The sequence below is a fragment of the Coenobita brevimanus genome, chromosome 78, assembly GCF_032717465.1.
Source record: "Coenobita brevimanus isolate Jiangsu-jjx chromosome 78, ASM3271746v2, whole genome shotgun sequence".
Classification (NCBI taxonomy): Eukaryota; Metazoa; Arthropoda; class Malacostraca; order Decapoda; family Coenobitidae; genus Coenobita; species Coenobita brevimanus.
Window position 1 is genome coordinate 42,655,938 of NC_137031.1, and position 25,210 is coordinate 42,681,147.

Genomic DNA, 25,210 nt, shown 5'->3' on the forward strand with positions numbered 1-25,210 from the left:
AGTTTGTGTCTATGTGGTTTGACAGTGAAACTTTCAGGGGGAAGGCCAAGGACGCTTACACAACCCTATTTTGCTGGACCTGTGCAGGCCAACTATGCAGCACAGTGCAGCAGCAACTCATCTTCAGTGGGTGCTTGATCAATCACTCCCAGAATTTTATATATTAATAAATTTACCTTTAGTATTCTGTCTCTCTCTCAAGCACCAAACTAATTTATCGCACTGAAATGATACAGTGATTTCGTGTGAGACCCATACAAAGCAAGTTCCTTTAGAACCTACCTAGCATTAAATTGGTCCTATTGTACTGGATATCTTTCATAAATGTTTTAGAGTCGGTGCTAAAGGGTCTAGTGCCAGAAGTGTTGAGCAAGTCAACCTCAAGGCTACGGATGGGGGCAGACATTGATGATTTTCCCGAGCAAACTTAAGTTTTTTTTTTTTTCCCCCCCTGGCATTTATTGGGCTGGGTCAAGGTTTACCTTTCCACGCAAAATGTGTTTAGTGCAACTAGGTCCTGTGTAAACGGAAGGTCTACTGCTAGCTGAAAGCAGTTTCTGAATGAAAGGGAGTCAACTTTTCCATATTAAAAAAATTTCTGGGTTACACATCTGAAAAAATATATCTATGTATCATGGCATTTTCTCTGCTCAGCACCTACTGTCTGCTCATCTGTATAAGAGCTTCTGTTTTCCCATTTTTTATCTTGGATGACATTCTGACTCCATGAAATAAGAGACAATCAAAATCACGTAAGGAAATAAGGAGATAATCCATCTGTACATCTCCACTAATCGTTAGAAAAAGGAATTATCTGATGATATTCACCAATTACAGATAAGAAGCATCTTTACTAAACCATAGGAAAAAAAAAAAGCAACACATTCTCTTCCCCATATTAAAAAAATCTCACTTGCTCTCCTAAAATGAAGGGCCTAAGCAATCATACCAGGGATGAGATGAGTAATGCAGCACATGCTTCCAATGATGGGGATGAAATTAAAGAGAGGCAAGTCTGGGGACATGAACTAAAGGTCCATAAACTTAAACCTTAAATGAAGAAGTGGAATGCAAGTCCCTGAAACTTTTATTTTATTTTTTTGTCATTTTATGGATCAGATGCAGTTATCGGGTATGATCAGTTGGCATCTGACATGAGTGCAGTCAGCAACAATAAAAGACAGCCAAATACGTTCTATCTTTGTCACATGCTTCAGAACTATCATCAAATACTGGGGCTTGCTTTTCCATTCGTGAATTAAGGTTTAAGCGCTTTAATCGAGTGATGTACTTGAAATTTTATTCTTGCTACTTTCACATTATTTACTATAAGAAAGGTCTTTTGTCATGAAGGGATCAGTGAAGGCTGTATTTAACCCCTCCAATCTGAAAACTCTCTCTTATCTTTCATATTATCTGGAAAGCAAATAAAATGTAAAATGTGATTGGATTAAATGGGTCATGCATACAACTCAGTTTCCTCATTCTAAATAAGACAGGAGATGTTGAGCAGCATGAATATTCATGCACTGTCTCTGGCGTTGCTACTTTGCCTGCAATGGGCAAAAATTAAAATTTCTTTAATCACAGTGACCTAGGCACCAAATCCTGTTTTCTACCATTTTAGATATTTCCATATGCAATATAAACTATTATGGATTTTTAAATTAATGTTAAGCAAGTTCTAATTATCTAAATTACCTGGGCAGAGGCCTACATGGAATGCTGAGTACTTCTGACTTGTTGGATTTGTGGATACATGAGATTGTTAAAAAAAAAAAAAAAAAATGCCATGAATGTCTTTACTATGCCTATCTGAACTATCATGTCTCCATAAACAACAAGAATCAGGAGAACATGACTAAGAATGCTGGCAAAATGTATATAAAGAAAATCTATATACTGTATAGAGATAGTTTTTTCATTGGGAAAAGTGGTGCTGAAAGTATACTCTACATAATTATAGCTGTACCTCAAGGAACTATTGTATTATTACAGGAATTAAGTTATTACCTTTACTGAAAATGCATGATAATGACTGTTTGGTCCCATGTCTATAAAGTAGCTAAAATAAAACATATCCAATTCAGCACAAGACCTGTTGGAACATAACAGAGCAAAACCTATACAGTGCTAACTTTTTTTATCTGTCTATGTATACTGTATATATTATTTTTTCTCCTGTAATATCAGCAACAGAAGTCCTGTCCCCTCAACTGCTGTTCTCTCTTATGGACTCTGAAAATTAGAATCCAAAGCAAATGACACTAATCTAAGGCCAAATGAATTACAGTGCACCCCCACACAATGGGAAGTCAGCCCAGAAAATGCTTATTTTTATCGAATGCAAAATCTGCGAATCTAACTTCCCAACATGTGAATCGGCTGTATGATTCCAAAGCAAAAATGGACTTCCCACCATTACACGAATTTCGGGCTGGACAATGCGAGTCAGTCACATGAAGGCAGGTGGCTGGCAATGAGCCAGATTCTATATGGCGAGCAGCTCGCCAGCTAACTGCATGCCATCTACTGACTTTCCTGGGTAAACAGACACTTCTCCTCCATACTGCCGTGAGAACACATGTTGTACCTTGCATCCTGTAGTCCGTTTTGGCAACAAAGCATTACCCACCTGTTCATCATGGTCTCAGCTGTCAACTTTGAAGGCTTTATGGCACCTCCATGAGACCTCAGCAGTGACAGTGAGTGACAAGGTGGCGTCCCACCCCGCGGGGCAATAGCAAACGCCCTGAGCCTCAGATATCAACCCCCCTCCCTTCTTAACAAGCCCAGAAGTCACTTAAATAAAGGTACATGGTGTTCTATTCGTTGTTTTATTTGTTGGTCCAACTAGAAGTACTATTAGACAAAGTATTAGCAGGGTAGAGTAGGCTGGAAGGGGACCCAAAGACCAAGCCCTGGGTGGGCTGTCCACCATATACCATTTTTCCCATAAGTTCTTTTGTTCCCATAACGTGAAATCGTAGAATGTGGGGGTTTCTGCCGCCCACAAACTCATATTGTGTGAGGGTGCACTGTACCGTGTCACTTATGGCAGACTGATGAGGCTGACACTCAAAAATCCAAGGGGAGAGAAATGGGAGGGGGAAAAGGACATTTGCTGCTGTCTGTACATAACTATCACTGATATCAGATTTTTCTCTGACATAAGACCTAAAGATGACCTTGTTCTGAGATATAAAACTAAAATCTAAAAAAGAAAAAAAAAAAGTGTATATATATACTAACAAATTATTAATATAACTGCAGTACTGGGCAACAGTACGACTGCAGTTTCCACGTCGAATGCTCTAGGATCCCTATCTATTGGCAAATATGAAAACTGCAAGTTCCACTTCTCAAATAATACAGTACTGTATAAGAATATGCATTACAGAATGAATGGACTTAGAACAAGCTGCAGTCAATGGCAAAAGCTTCAACTGGTAACTGAATGGATACAAAATTCCTCATGGATGCATCCAAAGCCCGAGAATATAATGATTTGCAAGCTCTATTTTACCTCTAGCACAAAACCTGCAGCACATCAGGGAATACCCTAACCCCATTAAAAAAAAAGAAAAAAAGCAAGGGTACAAATGCTATTTTAGTCCAGTTACCATGTGATACAAACATCTTGATAGTCTTAATAGGGTACCCTGTTAATACAACTACAGAATCTGAAATACCAGTGCAGCTGAAACATTTATGGTAAAATACCTAGATTGCTGCACTTATAGACTCCAAATTTACATTTCTGAGTCTATGAAATATCTTCCGCCATGGTAGAAATATAAATTTTATTATAAAGAATGAAAACTCTCCAAAAATAGCCAGTCTGAAATATTCACCCTTACAATTTAATTAAATTGAAGTCCTCTTGCTTACACCATTTTCCTTACACTGTTGTAAAAGCTACACTAAATATGAAAACTAACAATTCATGTGAAATAGAGAATTTTTCTAAACATTTACCAAGTTTTTCACAATAACTTATTGAACACAAATTTAAATAAAGGATCACATACTAGCACATTCACAAGGCTTTTGTTTTTTATGTCACTCGGTTCAATGTGTATCCAGAATCCCACATTTCGTACACACACCATAACATTTAAAGGTTTCTGGAAGAAGTGAAGACATGGCCAAATACCATCTTTTTTTTTTTTTTATACGGAACATGTAATGTCATCTCAGGGAGGGAGGGGGAGTTGTGGCATCTCTTCAGCAGGCTGACAATTAAAAACCAATCACAAGAAGGATGGCAGAGAGAAGGCCTTTCAATTGTCGCTGAAATTAACTCTCCTCTGCCGCACCACATTTGCTCCCTTCTGCACCATCCTCTTCTCCACCTCCTCCTCCTTCTTCGTCTGGTGCCCCCCCACCCTGAGCCTCGTCTCAGAACCCTGGTTTGTCTATTATGGCAACCCCCGCGTAGGATCGACCGATGCCCATATGTGCAGGAAGGAGGGTCCATACATCTGTCTTGGGGCTGTACACTTCTACTGATGCCAGATTAGAAGTACCATCATCTCCACCCACCACATAAAGCAGCCCACTCAGCGCTATTACTCCTGTGTTCGTGGAAGTTATGGAAATGTGTCAATATTCCATAATCATACTTAAAAACTCACAAGTAAAAAAAAAAAAAAAAAAAAAAAAAAAAAAAAATCTATAGCAAAATAAAATCACAAGCATTTTTATAAACTGCTGTATACTGCCTGTGTGACACATGTTGTTACTGTTATTAACCGAAGTTCATCTGGACATAAACCAAGTGGAATGCAGGCTGAGGATGCCTTTCTGCAGTCCACTACCTGCCTTTCAAAAGACAGGGAGGTGTAGCCACATGATGGCATCTCTCTACAACACCAAGAGAAATGTGATGTTACATTGTATTGAATTGTGACCAGTCAAAGATGAGGATGTTAAAAAGCTGATGCAAAACTAAGATGTAGATGGTTAAACATACACTCTCTTGAGGGACATGTTGAATAGTGCAGCACTGAGGGAATGATTTGGTATGCATAAATGTATTTTAAGTGATGTGGTGCTAATGGGATGACCAAGATTTGAACATGTAATGACAATAGGAGAAATGATTTGGTGAAGATGATTATGGATATGAATGCTGAAGAGACAGCGTCAAAGAACAGACCTAAAAAGACATAGGGTGAGGTCTTGAATAAAGATCTCAGGGTAGAGACTAACTAGGGATGCTGTAAAAGATCAAGCATCTCAGATGGCAGCCATCAGATGATCAAGGCTTACACAAGCTGGTAATGCAGAATCCTTTAAAAATGTAAAAGAATGTAATGTACACAAAAGGAAGTGAAAAATGGGACAGTTCAATTAAACCAAATGGGGGAAATCTGATGAGCAAAACAGTGCATTACTAATTTTATGCTAATTATCTGTGGATACACAAGGACTGCGGAAAGTATTAAGAATATATGGAGTAAATGGGAAGTTGATGAATGCTGTAAAGAGTATGTATGAGGGTGCTAAGACTCCAGTGTGTGGGAACTGTGAACTGAGTTAATTTTTCTATATGAAGGTCAAACTGAAACAGGGATGTATCATTTCTCCAAGGCTGTTCAATCTGTATATGGATGGGGTTACAAAAGAGATACAAGGAAGGGCAGTGGATGCTGGAGTGGCCCTAATAAGAGAGGCCAGTGTGTAGAAACTCCGTGAACCGTTGATTGCAGATGATACTGTACTGTTAGGTGAAGACCAAGGGGTGCTGCAAGACTTGGTGAATGAGTTTGGGAGAGTTTATAGGAAACAAAATCTAAAGGTGAATGTAGGGAAGTGTAAAGTTATGGTCTTCGAGAGAAATGACGTCACTGAACGTACAGAGAGGTTGGATGAGGAGGAAATGGAAAATGTGAGTTTGTTTTACGTACTTGCGTAGTGTGATAAGTAAGGATGGAAGTTTAGAGGATGAAGTGCTTGAAAGGGTACAGCAAGGAAGAAAGGTTGCTGTTCTTTGAAAGCAGTGATAAGAAACAGGGAACTGAGCACAGAAGTGAAAAAGTTACTCCATGACAGTATTGTGATACTAACTCTAACATATGGAAGTGAAGCTTGGACCCTGTTGGAGGGACCCAACAGTGAGAGCAGTGGAAATCAGTTATGTGAGAGGAGCATGTGGTCACATGGAAAGACAGACTGACTAATGAGGAAGTCAAGGAGCATTCTGGTGTGGATGTGATTGGATGCATTAGGAGAAACACACTGAGGTGGTTTGGCCATGTGGAGAGGACAGACAACGAGAGACTGACAAGGAGGGTGTATGTGAGTGAGGTGAAGAGGGAGGCCAAAGATGAGATGGAGGGATGGAGTGGAGAGGTATATGAAAGAGGGTGTGTGTGAGCTGGGAGCAGTGCAGTGAAATGGCTGGGGCGACATGGAGGCAATTTGTTTGTGGCCAACCCTTATGGGATTAAGGCATCTGGGAATAGCTACACAGAAAGATCATTAATCTGACTACGACAATACTCACAGAAATGGCTATTCTTACTCTGATGTACTACAAAAATAATATTAAAAATAATATTAATAACAAAAATACATACATAAATACATTATAATAACAACAATACAGTACACACAGTAATGATGGAGATTATTAGCATTCATAACTCTGAACTCGGCATTCAAACTTGGTACATCAAACAGTTCAAATTTTTATGAGTGGTATGGTACTGAACATAAACGGTAGTAAGTGGAAGAGTAATATACTACTACATACTGTATATTACAATGCTGAAAATGTAATTCCTAATATAAAGTCTGGAACAATACAAAATTCAGATACAGTATAGTACTAAATAAGTATAGTATTGTTTAGAAAAACAGAAAGCTGTCCAATCAGGGAGTTACTTTTCAGTAAATGTATGTGCTTCAGCAGCACAGCTGCCACATAATAATGAAGTCTCAAAATACCTACATTTCCTCAGTCAGACAAACCAGGTACAGTACTGCAACAAAAACAACATAACCCTCTCATTTTCTATGGATACCTTGAGTTATTTTATTCAGGTTACCAAACAAAGATTCTGGTTGGTCAACAGAAATTCTAGTAAAATTCTAGTAACCAAAGGGTTCAAAACTTTTAGAATGCTAAAAACTTCCTCATCAAAGTAAAATATCTCTGTATCCATGACACTGAAGGGAAAAAACACCATTTTTTTTTTCCAACATCACATAAAACATCAAAGCATGTTCACACACACACACACACACACACACACACACACACACACACACACATACACACACACACACACACACACACACACACACACACACACACACACAAAACTGATTATAACATATTTTCCCAACACCAGATACCAGAATGTATTTACGGAGAAAAAAGTTGAAAAAAAAATCTATACCGTGAACTCTCACTTATCCAGCCAAATTCAGCCAACCCCTAAGCCAAATAAAGTGAATTGCAGGGTACTGCATACTAGTTGTATCCCCATCTGTTCAACAACTGGTATCAAACCGGATATTACGTTACCGTCCATCTTGGTCCATCTATCTATCATGTAATCCTGTGTTGCTCCCTGAGGGGAATAGGAGCCCAGGGCTAAGGAAGTTGGTCCTGACATTCAGTGAGAGTGACCAGCCTCACTCATCCCTAAACAGCAGTACATGAGCAATAAACCCCAACCATCCCTTAGATATAAACCTGCACAGGCTCAATTCGACTGGAGCGCCTTAATTACCCACTAATCTACCTGGTGCCATAATCTGGTTATGTTGTTAACACCCAGCATGGTAAATGGATCAAAGGAAACCATTTGGCTTGTCACTCAGTTTAGAGACCACAAGGCAGCACCACATTGGGTTAGTGGATGATAGGCACCCCCACATATCACAAAGCCTCTATCCTAAATACTTTCCCATGAGTAAAAGATGAAAATTAAGTGTAAAAAATAAAAAAGTATTGATACAGTACAGTAATAGTGAAAGCTTGACTATCCATGTTTGGAATATCCAGATTTCGGCATATCTGGGCCGTGACCAAATGATACAATGATATGGTTATACATAAAATCATCCATACGATAGCTCCTATTTAAAAAGCGAGTATCCAGTTGCTAGTGAGCAAGCCACGGGTAAGCAAGAGTGAGTCTACCCTCCACCCATGCCTCCTGCTCATGAGGGTGGTATTGTGGAGTTTGATGAGGCAACTGATATTGAAGAGAAGCCACCACCAGAGAGATGCTCTTGTTTGATCATTCGGTAAACATATGCTTTACTTTAGGCAGCACAAGCACCTTACCTTACCAAATCAGTTTTCCTCTTCCTGAGAGTCTGTTACCTTTTTCTTATTATTTCTGGGGTGGTAAATAAACGTTTCTTGTTAAATCTGTTTCCCCTTTGCTTTTAGCTGTTCTGCTGTGACAACTCGTTTGATTCGTCAACGTAACGGCGGAAGGGACTGTCCTAACCTATGTGCTTAACTTAACTCACTTAACCTAACCTAGCTTAACTGTACCTCATAATTTAATTTAACCTAATCTAACATACAGTTAAGAAACTGGGAAACAAAATACACTTTTGAGTACATTTGGTTTCTTCCACTGCATTGGAAACAAACAATTGTATGTACGACTTAGCCTGTTGATGGCCACAGGTTCAGAAGTTTGCATGCTCCCCTGGCCAGCTCAGGGACCATTTTTTCAAAGTTCTGAAATAAATTTCCTTTTCTTACAGATAAAAAGAATTGCCTGGTGCACTTGGCAATGTTTTTTTTAGCTTCCTGAAAAGAACTGCCTGGTGCACTTGGCAATGTGTTTTTTAGCATCCTAAACCCATCTTGTGATTTGCTATAAGTTGCAGAAGAAATAATAAAATTATGAAGCACGTACCACATGGGTGAAAACATCCGAGATGAAGTGCAAATATACCAGTGACCTTCATTCTCTTCCCATAACTGTTTGCAGTTTTTTATAATTCGCACTAACTCAACGTCACTGACACCGGTATGGCAAAGAGTTCTTTAATGGCAGCGGCTTTTAAGGGGTTAATGGAATGCATCATTGTTTGTATCAATACTCTCCTTCACACATACTGTACAGTATACACAATAACGAACAAATGAATGAGCGCTAAATGTACGCTTAAACAGCAGAAACACCTTACCAATTCAATTCATATTCCTCCAGTTTGTTTCTGTATTTTTCAGACCATTTTCATGTTGGTAAATTACCTTTTCTTGCTGAAAAATTTCCCCAATGTTATTATCATCACCTTCCTTAACCCCTTAACAGCCAAAGGCATTGAACAAACCTTTAATATACTGGTGTCTGTGATATCGAGTTGGTCCGTGCTATAAAAAAAAACTGAATTATGGGAAGGGAACGAAGGTTACTGGTATGTTTACATGACCGTACCTACCATTCCAAGCAGTCAGGCAGTCACTTCATCTCTCACGTTTTTGCCCATATGGCATGTGCACCAAAACATTACAAATTCTTCCGCAAATGATAGCTAATTGCAGGATGGGTTAAAAAAAAAAAAAAAAAAAAAAAAATCCATTATTATCAAATCCTATGTTGCCCCATGAGGAGCGTAGGAAACCAGGGTTGAGAAAGTTGGTCCTGACATTTAAGATTAGAGTGACCAGCCTCACTCATCCCTGAGTGGCATTACATGAACACCCACCCCTTGGATAGAAACCTACTGCACACAAGTTCAATAGAACTGGAGCGCCTTAATTACCATACCTACAAAACTACCAGGTGCCATAATTTGGTTATATGGTTACCACCGTGTAGTAAATGGCTTCCTGGTGTAGAGGAAAACAAAACCGTTCAAAAATTTCAATGTGGGATAAAATGATACTACATTTTATTTAATGTATGGTACAATACATACATACAGTGACTTAAAAAAAAAAAAAAAAAAAAGTGTGCCAGACGATTCGCTTCACATCTGTTAGAAAAACAAATTGATTTTTAAAACTCCGAAAAAATGGTCCTGGGGCCGGCCGGGGGAGCATGCAAATTTCTGAGCCCATGGCCATTAAGGGGTTAGTAGATCAGTCTACCAAGACTTGAGTTTTGTTTCCGCTGGACTAATCATGACATTGGACTATTCAGGCACCCCTTCACATCATACAGCCCGGATCATCAGGCTATCACTGTACAGTACTACAGCGTCAGCTACCACTTATGAGCACAGAACCGCCAGATACATCTTGTTTTGGCACCGGCTATTGCTTTAATAGAGCCAAGCCAGCAGCAGTGGATATTGTGCCGGGCTGGCTATTGCAATGACAGATAATTGAGAGTTTACTGTAATATCTATCTTTCAAAAATATAAACTGCTTAAGTATATCCACAGTAGAAAATAGGGTGATAAAAAATTTCTCCACAGATGAAAAAAGGTTGAATAATAATTATAATAATAATAATAATAATAATAATAATAATAATAATAATAAAAATAATAATAATATCAATAATAATAATAATTCTATAGTACCACTCTCTGGGCAAAACCAAACAAAATACCAACACCACAGAACACCAAAGCAAGTCCACAGAAGAAACAGGGTAGATTGAGGGAGGGAGGGAGGGAGGGGGGGGGAGGAAATTACCATTCACTTGACAACACGACTCACTGACCTGCATTCCTACGACAGAGATTCATGTCAGCCACGGGGGTCCATGTGTTGGTGTCTGGGTTGAATACTTCCACACTCTTCCTCACCAATGGTCCATCATGTCCACCAACGGCATACAGCAGACCTTCCAGTACACCCACGCCTGTATCAGAAAATGCTAGTTCTACTTCACCCATTTCAGTACGCCCACATTAGCCTATTACCACCATTTAGTTGTGCTACTGGTGGTAGATGGTGGAAACCATCATCTACTCACTTGATGCAGTGCTGCTGCTTCCTTCCTCTTTTTTTATCTTCCTTTGTGTCTGCCCCCTCTCTTCCTACTTCTTCCTTCCTTCCTGTTACATTTTATTATTCTTCTTTCCACTTCAGGTGGCTCTTGAAACAAACCTAATGGTTTCCTGTAACTCAGGAAACCATTTACAATGCTCGGTGGTAACCACATAACCAAATTACAGTGTGAAGTAGAGCCTGCTATGGTGCCCCCTGTTCAATGGGTGGAGAGATGGAAATGTGGCATCCATCTGGGAACCAAACCTCCTCAATCTTCCCTGTGCCTCGCTGTGGAAAAACGTCGTCAACCACAAGGGAACATTGGTTTACTGCACAGGATGGCCCTATAGGGGAGACTATTTGCCTGTAACTGATGGGTTACTTAACAAAAACATACCCATAAAACAATAAGGCAAATGTACTGTAATTCACTTATCATCAAGATGAACTTTTTCCCCCTCCTAAAGTTGGGGTGAGTTTCCTAAAAAAAAAAAAAAAAAAAGAAAGACATCCATTCATTCATTCATCCTATAAACCTGTGCTGCTCCATGAGGAGTGTAGAAGCCCGGGGCAAGGGAAGTTGGTCCAGACATTTAAGATGCGTGACTAGCCTCACTCATTCCTAAATGGCATTATGTGAGCAATAAACCCCAACCACCCCTTGGATATAAACCTGCACTGGCTCAATCTGACTGGAGTGCCTTAACTACCCACTAAGCCACCAGGCACCATAATTTGGTTATATGATTACCACCCACCATAGTAAATGGCTTCCTGGTGTACAGGAAACCATAACCATTCTAAAATTTCTATGTAGGATAAAATGATACAGTATTTTATTTACTGTACAATACATACATACATTGACTAAGTGTACGGTACTGTACACAACAGTCACTGTCGAGATGGGTTGAAGTGATACTTGACACCCATGGCAGAAGGGGTCACATCATCCTTTACTTGTGGGAAATCATACTACAGAGCTCCTTGTTAACCCGTCACGTCCTGAGCTATTTTGCCCCTCCGACACCCCCCAATCCCGAGGTATTTTCGGAAAAAATTTTTTTGGCTAAAGCTCCGCTTTTGGTGAGAAACATTGAAAATTCATAGAGAAATCGCTCACCTGAGCTTTAAAATACTCGATCCAGGTAGCAGTACCTCCATACCTTACTGGGTTTTCTAACAGGCTGGCACCAAAGAAAATGAGTTCTATGGGTGGGTAACTATTTCACACCTCTCATAAATGGTATTTATTTATTTACTTGGTACGAATATATATGTAGTACAAGAGTATATTGGTTTTCAAACAGTAATATAGGCATTATAAGCATTGTTTCACTCACTAACTCATCACCATACCTGACCTTTTTTTGCCACATTACCTGATCATCATTTCTGACTGTTTCTTCCTCTAATGCTATGTAAACTTTGTCCTCCACATTGTCATCGATTGAGGAATCACTCTAGCCCTGAATGTCTTTAGTGGCCAGGTCACTGGTAACAGGTGAATTGCCGAGACAATGGCGTGCAGGGGGGGGGGGAGGTTATGCGGTGTAAGGCATTGTCCCTGCTTTGGCATCTTGTAGAGGAATAGAGGAAGGTGTCCCGTGTATATGTACCAAAAATCACACGCGAAAATTGAAAATTGTGCAAATTATGAACCTTGCAATTGCGCGAAGTACCAGTACATCAACGGGACTGGCAAATGCAAAATGTTGCAATGTACCCATATGTCGACGGGACGCCTCGGGTTAATTATCAAAACTCTAGATCAAGATCTATAACAATGCAGATGATGCTAACCATGTAAGAATATCATATATTAGATGTATGAAAAAAGGATGAGGCACATGAAGAGAAAGAGAAAGAAGATATAATGCCGTAGTGCAAAGGCTTACATTGTAAGTAACAGATGAACTTGACAATGGCAAAAGCAGAAATACTAAAAGATCAGGGTCAATATCATGAACAGGCTAAGTCAGTCACCTGGTGAGAGAGAGAGAGAGAGAGAGAGAGAGAGAGAATGTGTAGTACTGCATCACTTTAAAGGAGGGAAAAAATTAAGAGTATGTCTCAACTTTAACAGAAAAGATATCAGATATGTGGTCACACAATACATGTATGTGAAGATGGCCAGCAACATAATAAAAACCAGAGTAGAGGCTTTAGAAAAGGCACGGTTGCAATCAAATTTTTAACTTGAGAATTTCATCTTAAAAGCACTTAATGAAGAACAAGATACTTCACAAATTTGCTGCTTTCATGGCTCTGGAGAAGATTAACACATCTGATGACCAGGCTGCTTTGTAGGTATTAAGAGCATTGTATATGGACTTAAAGTGAGGTTCTTGAGGGCACTAAAGGATGTCTGCATGACAATGAAAGGAAGACTGAATAAATAGTGTTAAATAGTGTAGGGTAAGTGGAGGGAAGCTGGCATGGTTGTAATATGAAGAAAACTGTAAAAGAACTTAACAGCATGCACAACTGAGACATTACATCACCACTTCATACCTGACACCTCCCACTCACACACTATGATATAAATTCTCTGACAAAACATGTTCTCATACCACCTAACTCATGTATTCCATACTATGTCTGACCTGCTCCACTCCTGCGTGCAGACATCTCAGCAACAGGATTCCAGACATCAGATTCTGGACAGTAACACTCCACTGAGGCAAGGCACTGACGTGATGCTCCATCATATCCACCAACCTTGGGTAGATTTAGAATGCATTATCAATAGCCAATTATCACAGTTGTTTATTTCTAAACAAAATGTGCAAAAATCTCAAGTTCTCACTATTAAAATAATGGGTGAAGACTTAGACTGATAAGAGCAACTGTTTGATGATAAAGCCCTCTCTATATAAAGAGTTTTTCTAGTTCAATATACTGCATGTTGAAAAAGGCTGGTGCACAACAATAAAAATACCTTGGACATTTTAATATACCCAAAGTTAATTAAGTGGAAACAAGAAGGTAACTGTAAGCTGCAATTTTCAGGCACAACAGGGAATCAAAGACATTCAAGCATAGGACTGACCGCATACAAGCACCCCGAGACAACGCCAACTCCAACTGAAGAGCGGCGGGTGGACATGGGTGCAATCATCCGCCACTCATAAGCCTTAGAGTCATATACTTCAGCACTATTCAGACCTGTAGATCCATCAAATCCACCAACCTGTCATAGATAATGAGGGTCACATTTCAGCACAAGTTTAACAGTCTCAGACTTGTATGACAAAAATCACCTGGCATTAGCTGGAATAGAATACTGTACTTGAGTTGTCCTACCACAAGGTAGTTAATGTTACTATTATTACAGTTTTCGGGCTCCTATACTCACTCAGTTAAATGATACTGTCTGATGTTTGCTGGAATACAATACTATACCATTTTTAATCTAACTTCGACTAACACTGTCATCTCTCCATGTTGAATACCAAGTTGTAATAGGAGACTAATGCTTGAATGTGATGCTAGTCATGAACAGGTGCTGAGCCATAGCATTATCTTTTTCTGCCACTGAGCTATATGAAATAAGCAGTTTAAAAAAAAAAAAAAAAAAAAAAAAAAAAAAAAAGCAGGCAAAGTTAAGGCAAAAGGGCCTGACCCTCACAAAGTTAGTGATACCACTATGTACTGCTATGTACTGTATATACAGTATTGAGAAATCATATATTAATGGAGGGGATGATGATGTGCTATTCATTGTTCAATGTAAAGAAAAGCCATGGTGAACAGCAGTAATGAGATAAATGGGGGGTATAGGTTATTGCAGGGAAACAATGTGAAGGATGACTTTACTTACTCAATTATGAAATTTATCGGGTAACATAAATATTGCCACTGATGAAGGCTATGATGAGGGGAAAGACAACAGCTGTGACATAGTAAAATGCAAGAGCAGAGATAGAAATAAGGAATGGAGAAAATTATGGAAATATGGAAGGAAACAGCTGACGTTTGTGGAAGAGTTACTGCTACTGACCGCATAGATGCAGTTATTGAGAGTAGCAACACCAAGTGTGGACCGGCGAGCCTCCATGCTAGCACAGGAGGACCAAGAGTCTCTTGCTGGATCATACACGTCCACCGTCCGTACTCGCAGTGACCCATTAAAACCACCCACTGCATACACTTTCCCATTTATCACCGCAATCCCACACCTGGTTTGTGAAGTGCGAGTTAAAGTAAGAAAGTAAGTAGTTTGTAGCAAAGTCTTCAATATCTTCGATCTTTTTAACAGTGTTTTTGCTGCAAAAGCCTCTGTACAATACATAAATTTTTGTCCCTTATTGTTTCACTGATACCCACATACCCAAAGGTCCATGTGATGGAGATGAGCACAACAACTAAGTGCCTCATAGCATCTGCCCCCACCTTTAACTCTTATAAAGCTAATTTACAGTGCAAAATATATCTTAAAAACCTGATATATTCTGAGACACATCCCTGACATATAACATGGATTGCCTGTGTGGAGGAGAAGCTTATACCAGTTGAACTTTTTAAGCTGAGAGTGAGTAAGGAGGAGCTTGTAACATCAGTTGAACTAGGAAGTGCTCCCAAGGTGGAAGGTAAACTGCTGACAAGGAAAGCTGGAGGTTCCCATTTCACCAGCCATCAAAACTCCATCTTCTAACCACTGTCCACATCTGAATTTTTTCAGTGTTTCAGTTATACAGGGAGAAGTCCAGCATCACCATCTCTGACACCTCGCTCTCTCCTGGAAATCCCCGTGCTGGGGATCGCCACAACAAATGCATCCAGGCTAAACTATCTTCACAAAGTTCTCCCACTCTCTCAAATGCTACTACTCCTGTTTTACCATTCCTCCTCCTCCTGTTTTACCAATATATAGCTCCACTCCATTTTCCATATCACATTAAATCAGCCTCTATCAACAAATACCCTTGATCTCACTTTCATACACTTTCTTAGGTACCACAAAGCACACATTTCCTTTTCACACACAGAGTCCCTTCATTGTCAATAGAGGTAACAGCCCTCTCAACTACTTCAAACCAGATCTAACTCTTGCAAATGATCTAGCTTCTGCACCATACCCAGCATTCATCACATTCCATGCATTGCAAAACTCATCAACACACTCAAGAGACACATTTAAATCAAAATTCCCCTTTCCTGGCTGGATAATATGATCTCCCTTGCATATGGCATGCCTGTAGTTAGCGAAGTCTGGCATGATACATTTTGTCAAGTTGGGCATGATATCAGTCGACAGTGAACTACATGTATGGTACTGATGTGAATACAATGGGATGTGGAAGAGTCAACAAAATGGAAGTATAAGTCAGGAACCTGATGGGACAATAATCTGAGTCAATATATTCATATTCAAGGGAAGACTTACAACTGAACAAGGGACTCGTGTGTGCATGTGAATAAAGTGCATTAAGAAATTAGTATATAAACATGACAACTGGTAAGTAAGGTGACTGAATCAAGTAACGAAAAAGGGCATAACCTGCATGAAAGGGTAAAGACATACCGTACCTGCATCTTCTGGTGGGCATCTCAGCCACAGGGAACCAGCGTTCATCCTTGAAATCATAGCATTCTACACTACGTATGGCCTTAGGGGCCTGCCCTCCCACAACCAACAGTACCTATAATTACACAAGAAGTAATAAGTGGGATGAAGTACAAAACAATTTTACTTTGTAATGCACAAATAAAGGCAATATGTGGCTTTGTCATGCATGAATATGACACATATGTAAAAGATAATTACTGGAGACCAACAATAAGAGCAAGAAAGACAACACTGTATTGAAAGGGTTGTGGCAAATACATCTGGTATTAATATCACAACTACCCAGTATATCATTCTTTAAAAAAAACAATGCATCTTTAAAAACTAATAATGTATATAGTGCTACTAAATATGTATGAGTGACATTTACCTTGGGAAGTCCAACAGGCTGCCTGGGTTTTGTTCTGGCTGACTTGAATAATGCCTTCTGTTCTCCCTTCAACAGGTGGTATTTCATTGCTTCTATCAAGTAGTCTTTACCTGTTTATTATAAAGAAAATAAATAAATAAATTAAAGTCAATTCCTTTGTCCTTCCATCCATCCATCCATCATCAAATCCTATGTCGCCCCATGAGGAGCGTAGGAACCCGAGGCTAGGCAAGTAGGTCCTGACATTTAAGATAAGAGTGACCAGCCTCACTCATCCCTGAGTGGCATTACGTGAGCAATAAACCTCAACCACCCCTTGGATATAAACCTACACAGGCTCAATCTGATTGCAGCACCTTAACCCATGCAGCCCCAGAGACGTGAATATACGTCCTGACGTTTTGTCACAGCTAGCCCCGGAGACGTGAATTAACATCCTGCAACTGCAAACTCTGTCACGGCCACATTTTTCAAAATTTGCAGTTGATTTTTGGCAGGCAAGCAGGGCAGACCTTCCACTACCTGCCAACAGATGGTGACCCACGCTAACCCCACGTGACCCGCACGCTCATTCACTCTGTTACCTACATCGACCAGAGACGGACATGGCGCGCTGAGGTCTTTCTTTCTGACGAGGCTAGACAAACTCTACTGGACACCTTTACAGGTAGTAGAGATTCCCCACTTGATGACGATGTCCAAGACAAAGATTACGTGCTGCCTGAGGAAGTATCCAGTCTTAGCGATGAGGAGGTGCCTTCCCCAAGGAAGATGAAATGTGTGGGGTACCGCATGGCTAGGGAAGGACCTACCACACCCCATGCACGTTCACCAGCCTCTCTTCTGCCTCAAGACAAAGGTGTGAGCGATGACAAGGATGAGGTGGAAGGACGTAGTAAGCATTCCTGGTTGGGGAAAGAAAGGATTTCCCAACAGGGAGGCGGTGAATGAATCCCAAAAAGTGTAAGGTCAGCTCTTATTTCCTCTGTTTGAGGAAAGTGAAATTGTTGGGGGAATAGTGGGTAGTGAAAATGAGAGTGTTGGGGGCAGGCAGGTGGGAGAAAGTGAGAGTGGCTGGGGAAGGCAGGCCGCATCTGGGTGAACATGTGGGGAGGAACCACAGCCCTGCACCTCATAAGCTGAGCCCAGCACATCCCGTGCTCAGTCATGACCATTCTTCACCCCAGTTTCTGCTCGTGCTTCCTCTCCACAGCCCCAAGTGGTGGGGAAGGGAAGCAAGGAGAAGGGGAAGGGAAAAGGGAGAGGAAAGAGGAGCGCGAGTGGGGATGGATGCCGCACTCCACCTCCCTAACCTGCTCCACCACCATCTCCTCCCCAACCTTCTCCCCACCATGATGAGGGGGGCGATGGTGACAATGATGAAGGAGATGTGTCCTGGGTCTGGGAAGATGGGAGTGATTTTATTCCCATCAATCACCCCTTCACGAAGGCTTGGAAGTCTGGCTGCACTAATGCTGACCCCTCTGGGTTGGGGTTATTCCATCTGTTTTTCAACCCTGAGTTTGTGGAGGAGATTTGTGTACAAACAAACACCTACACACAAAGCCAGGTGCAAGCCAGCGGGCATGAAGGGACCCAGAGCAAGCACAGCAAGCAGTATGATTATTCAGTCAGTGCAGGTGAGATGTACCTATTTTTTGCCCTGGTGCTCTTGATGGGTATTGTAAAAAAAAAAAACAAGTCAAGGCATACACGACTTTGGACCCATTAGTCAGAATACCATTATTTGGTAAGGTAATGGGTCATAACAGGTTTCTGCAAATAATGAGCCGCCTTCACTTTTACGATGCTGATCACCAAAGCAACATAAATAACACAGATAAAATGAGGAGGATACATATGGTTTTTGATCATCTTAGGGAAAAGTTCAGATCTTCATTTTATCCTTTCAGAGACCTTGTCATAGACGAGAGTCTCGTATTGTGGAGAGGGAACATTTCCTTCAAACTATATATACCCAGCAAAAGACACTGTTTCAGGTTCAAGATCTTTGTGATGTGTGACTGTAAGACTGGTTATGTACAAGACATGGTTTTGTACACAGGCGCACAGACAGACATCATACAAGATTGAAGTATACGACTTTCAGGGGACGTGGTGAAAACAATGATCGAGTAGTATCTTCATCGTCATCACATATTGTACCTGGACAACTGGTACATTAGCCTTCTTCTCACTCGGTACCTCCACCTTCAAGAGACTGGAACGTGCGGAACCGTCAAGAGGAACCGTTGCCACATGCCAGGGATGGAGAGGAAGTCTGAGAAGGAGGTGGTCTTCTTCAAGGCAAATAATATCCTCACCACTACCTGGAACCACAATTGAGAAGTCTTCCTCTTGTCCATGGTACAATGCCCCCTGGTTCGCCGCATAGAGTCCACTGATTACAGTACCGAGAAGAGTCACCACGTTTGGAAACCGGAGTCAGTCATGGCATATAACATCGACATGAGGCAGGCTGATCAATCTGACTCCATGATTTCAAACGTGGATAGTGCCAGGACCACTATGAAGTGGTACAAAAACCTATTCTTTCACCTGCTCGACATAAACCGTCCTCAATGGGCACTATCTCCACGCAATGACCACGAACATCTCCAAGACCTTCGAGGGGTATGTGAGGGAACTGGCATGGGAGATAATGGCAAAGTATGCTGAGGACAGCCCCACCATCACCACCGCACACCCACCGTCGCACAGACTCCCATGTGACTCTCTGGACGTCACTTCCCCGAACCCATTCCCTCAACACCGACCTGTGCTTTTCCCCAGTGTAAGTGCCATGTGTGCAGGTACTCTAAATTAAGGCCAGCATGTCAGAGAAAAGACACGCTATACCAGTGTGTTGAGTGCGATGTAGGACTATGCTTACATCCCTGTTTCAAAGAGTACCACAACCTTCAGCGCTACTAATCATGTGTGTACTTGCGCTATATGATGTTGTAAATAATTGTAAATATACTCTAGCAGTTGTGTAAAGTGAGAAACAGTAGACTGTAAGTGGAAAAGACACACACACACAGTCAGTATAGTGAGCGATCCCTGTTTCAAAGATTACCACAGCCTTCAGCACTACTACTAATAATCTGTGTGGCTGCGCTATATGACACTGTAAATAATTATAAATCATTGTAAATATATTCTACTGGTTATGTAAAGTGAGAAACAGCAGAGTGTAAGTGAAAAAGACACACACACAGTCAGTACAGTGAGCAATCAGTTGCCAATTTCTGTGTTCTATCAGAACAAATGTGCTTACATACCTTATAATACTGTATGTGACCTATTGTATTCTTGTAAGACTTACCAATTTCTATGTAATAAACCTCTTTGTATGTTCCTTGAGTGTTTTAGCCATATCTGGTACAGTTACCCACAGCATAGGCTGGGAGAATGAGGGCGTGTGGTGGGCCTTCACAGAGAACCCCGTCGCCAAGGAGGTACTAAGAAATCACATTTCTTGGCCCAGATGAGGACTTTAAAGGTTGTTTTCCATTGTTTCTCATCAAAAGCGGAGTTTTAGGCAAAAAACCTGAGGCTGCAAATTTGCCGGGGTTTTCTAAGGTCCAAAAGTTGCCAGGGCTGCGTGGGTTAATTACCCACTAAACCAACAGGCGCCAAAATTTGGTTATATGTTTACCACCCAGCACAGTAAATGGTTTCCTGGTGTACAGGAAACCATTTGGCTCGTCACTCAGTGTAGAGTTACCCATAGGCAGAAGGAAGAGGAAAGAATGAAGGAAAGACGTAAGAGGGAGTGTGAAGTCGCCCACCGGCAGAAGAAAGAGGAAAGAGTGAAAGAAAGACAGAAGAGGAAGGATGGAAGAGAGGAAAGGGTGAACTTACAAAATAACACCACTTATGGCTTTCAAACATACTACTAAAATGAATCTGCCATGTCCCCTAATTTACAGCACCAAACATTCTGAAGCCATAAGTATAAACTCTAAACATGTTATGAATCAGACTGCTTGTATAGTATAGGCTATACAAATGATTTCCAAATAGTTATCACATACTTCACACACACACACACACACACACACACACACACACAAAAAGCAGCTGACCGTTTTGGAGATATATTTATCATGTAAACTGGTTAGCATCCTTTCTAAAGCTGATTCCCTGATGTTCACTACGACATCCCTGACATAACGAAGACCATCTGCACTGTACCAAAATGCAAAATACTGACACTGGGCATCCTGTTTGAGAAGTGGTTCTTCCTCGACACGTTGTATGAGGTACTCCTGAGAGACAAGAGGCAGACGAACGTACTCCATCAGCTCTGCTAAACTACCCTCTCGGTTAGGAAGGTCACCACTAACCCAGCTCATTACACATTCAAATACCTGAAATAAATAATAAGCAATGTAAATTTTGCCTAAACTGAGAACTGCTAGGATTAATACATGCAAACTATCCTTCTATCTGTGCCTTCATCTCTAGCTTCCTTTCTGGTCGTTCTATAGCCGCTGTTGTAGACGGCCATCGTTCTTCTCCTAGATCTATTAACAGTGGTGTTCCTCAGGGCTCTGTCCTATCACCAACTCTCTTCCTTTTATTCATCAATGACCTTCTAAGCTGTACATCTAACCCTATCCACTCACACGCTGATGACTCCACCCTTCACCTTTCCATTCAATTCCCACAACGTCCATCTCAGCAGTTACTTCAACAAACAAGGGATGAGGCTATGGCACACCTAATGTCTGACTTGGCTCGTATCTCTGACTGAGGTAAAAATAATCTGGTTGTTTTTAATGCATCGAAGACTCAGTTTTTGCACCTATCAACTCGACAAAATCTTCAACAGGTATACCCACTAATGTTTAATAATATTCAGCTTAATCCAGCATCATCGTTGAACATGCTTGGGGTTTCATTTACTCAGGATTTATCTTGGAAAGACCATACTACATCTCTTGTACAATCTGCTTCCAAGAGATTGGGTGTGCTAAGCCGACTCCGTTCCTTCTTTACCCCTGCACAATTGTTGACTCTATTCAAGGGTTTTATCCACCCCTGAGTGGAGTACAACTCTCATGTGTGGGGAGGCTCCCCACATACAGCTCTTCTCAACAGGGTGGAGTCAAAGGCTTTTCGTCTCATTAACTCTCTCCCTCTTACTGACTCCCTTCAACCTCTGTCTCTTCGCCGCACTGTTGCATCTTTATCCCTTTTCTATCGCTACTCCAATGGTCACTGTTCCTCAGAACTGTCTGCATGCATTCCTCCACCTCTACAACAGGCGCATAGCACCCGTCTAGCAGCAAACTCTCATCCGTTTTCTGTCCAACTTTCTAATGCAAGAGTTAACCGTTACTCCCAGTCCCTCATTTATGCAACAGGTCAACTCTGGAACTGTCTCCCTCTGTCTGTATTTCCTGCTTCCTATGATCTCCAGTCTTTCAAACGTAGTGTGTCCAGGCATCTCAAAATGAATGGATCTTGAATTTGGCTCTCTCTTGTATTTTGTTTTTCTCTTGGAAGGAACAGTTTTGCGGGCTTGTTGCCTTTGGTTCCTTCTTCCTCACATTAAAAAAAAAAAAAAAAAAAACTGTAAGACCATAACAGTACATACAGTCAGTCCTCACAGTGTCTAGGATGTATACTGGTGAAATGCTGCTTTCAGTGAAACAGCTTTAGGTGAGGCATGCATTCTTTTTCATGAAAAAAAAAAAAAAAAAACAAAAAAAAGCTTTAAGGTGAATCAACTTTAAGTACAGATTAGTTGTTGAATTACCTGTAATGTACTTACTAAACAGCAACCTTAAACAAGGGCTAACTAAGCATATACTTGTACGTAGAAGACAAGGTTCCAATCATGATCGGGCATATAAATATCTGGAAATGAAAAATTCCAATACTGTATAAGGCATAACAGACCTGAACAATTCATAAATGAGAAAGTAGGTTAGGTGAGGACAAAATTATATAATTAAAGAGGAGGAAAGTGAGAAGTGTCATGAAGAGGCAGCCTGGAGATTGTTCAGTTGATCAAGGGATCAATACTTTACAAAGAAAGGAGTAAAACAGAGCTAAGGTATGAAGATAGTTTCAATCAACAGGCAAAAGAATGGTAACTGTGAACTAACCATGGATAATGCTGACACAAGTACACATGTTAGTCATAGTTTTTGCTCACTTTCTCCCCCTACACTGGCTAGAGGGAAACTGTAGCCAGGACTTCACAATGAATGGAGACTTGTTGCTTTGTGTTAAATGCAGCAGTTCTCATAATAACAATGATATTCAAACAATCTAGCAAAGCTTCAAACTGTCACCATAACAATGAACTATAAATTTTTCTTCATTACAAAGTCCTGGCTTCAACTTCCCTTTGGCCAACATAGGAGTAGAGGGTCAGCAGACACTAATGCTTGTAAGTGGACTAACATACTTGTAACGAAAAAATGCAAAAGAACTACAATACCAAGAACATGGTCACAAATTTCCCTTGCAGTGCTGAAAGCAAGAACAGGAATAACAGAGTGATGATGAATATATGCAACTATGATATTTTATGTCAGTGCTTCCCTTCTTGTTCATGAATTTCTCCATACAATCAGTTCTCATTACAGGTTCCAAAATATAAAAACTTCCATATGACTGGTACTGTAAACTGGAGAAAACAGACAAATCAACTTTACAGGTAGCAGTGAAATTTTAAAAGCAACTTCATCTGATAGGACAATAGTAGAGTGAATGATGGACTGATGGATAGAATTCATCTGAAGTTTAGTAAGAATTTATTAAAAAAAAAAAAAAAAAAAATGAACAGCAGACCATTAATTTACACGAGCCCAATTAACGCTTAAAACGTTTTACGTGGAAAGATAAACCCTGACCCAGCCCAGTAAATGCAGAGGGGGAGGGGGAAGTTTCTTGGGGAGAGAGGGGGAATTTCCATATGAAAATCCCAGAAGTTGACCCCCATCCATGGCCACGCTAAAGTTTCACTGTCAGACCACATAGTTGCACGCTCACCCTGCACAGAATTAACTAAATACTGTCATTTGTAGGAATCTGATCAAACAAATGGTCATAATTCAACACGGCTAAAATTACTGGACATGAAATGCTCTGTGTACACTCAATCAGTTGACCACAAACATCACATACATGTTCGTATGCACACAAGCGCAACATTTGTCATCTGCCTCTCATGCCTCACCTCGCTGCCACCACTTGCTATGTATTTTTTTCTTCCTTCAACTACATTTTTTGTTGAAACAAATGGTCATAAATTAACAGAGCTAAAATAATGGGATATTATGTGAAGATACAGATTGTGGTTAATGTCTTTGGCATATCTGATAGAGCCAGGATTCCGGGGGCTTGAACGATGAGTGAATGGAAGTGTGGCCCATTGGACTGGGCAAATTTGGGCTGTCTGGACACTGCTACTCCTCACCCTGCCCTAGGGTGGGAAAGGAGGTCTGGACGATGATGATGAAATAGTCTGTTTACACTCAAACAGCTGCAGTTGCAGCTGCCCCCCACATACACACACATACATTGCATGCCACCTGCCTCTTGTTTCTCTTGCTTCATTGACATCTCTGACTATGTATGGTACTTTTTTCTTTTCTTTATTTTATGACTTTATGCAACTGAAATTGTTTTCATATACCTCTGGGTAAATAAGTCATCAACTAAAGATACACCCTTCTGTAACGCCCAAACATCACTCTGTCTCCTCTCACAGGAAGTGATCACCACTTATTTACCACTTGGTACATTCTAATTACCATATCCCTTATTTATGACCCGTGAGGTTCCTAGGGGTTGTATGCACAGTAGATATGATCAAGAGGGGGTAAAAATTTTTCACACAGGCCAAAGAGAGGCAGTACAATGAATGTTAGATATGATCAAGAGGGCGTAAAAATTTTTCACACAGGCCAAAGAGAGGACTGGGAAATACTGGGATTTCCCCATACCAATCAGCCATATAACATGGGTTTCTGTGGCCTGATCTGTGCGGTAAAAATCCTGGATACATTAGCCATGCACACTGAGGGTCTCCTGTAACTTGAGATCACTGATACCAAATTCATAGCTGAGAAAGAGAGAGAGAGAGAGAGAGAGAGAGAGGTAATACCTTTTCTTCAGATGGTGTGGTGAGGCGGTCACTTGATATAAGCTTGATGACTTGTTGTGCTGTGAGGGAAAGGAATTCCTCACACTCCACCACCTCCCTGTGGCATCCCAAACCGAAGCACCAATAATATGCCAGCACACCACACCAACGCAATGCACCACAACACATCACACCAGAACATCCCACGGGGAAGAAAGCGCACAATTAAAA

General features: G+C 40.7%; 1 protein-coding gene across 1 annotated transcript in view; it reads right to left on the reverse strand.

Moving 5' to 3' along the window:
- Nucleotides 1-4,401: 4,401 nt before the first annotated feature.
- kel (kelch protein) overlaps nt 4,402-25,210 on the reverse strand; it is a 29,633-nt gene continuing 8,824 nt past the window's right edge. Inside the window, exons 6-14 of the mRNA XM_080279303.1 lie at nt 25,001-25,097; nt 21,089-21,245; nt 16,870-16,979; nt 16,460-16,572; nt 14,931-15,108; nt 13,980-14,120; nt 13,534-13,648; nt 10,656-10,796; nt 4,402-4,577 (exon numbers count right to left, since the gene is read on the reverse strand). Of these exons, the coding sequence (XP_080135429.1) occupies nt 4,402-4,577; nt 10,656-10,796; nt 13,534-13,648; nt 13,980-14,120; nt 14,931-15,108; nt 16,460-16,572; nt 16,870-16,979; nt 21,089-21,245; nt 25,001-25,097 (1,228 nt within the window). The remainder of the gene's footprint in view (nt 4,578-10,655; nt 10,797-13,533; nt 13,649-13,979; nt 14,121-14,930; nt 15,109-16,459; nt 16,573-16,869; nt 16,980-21,088; nt 21,246-25,000; nt 25,098-25,210) is intronic.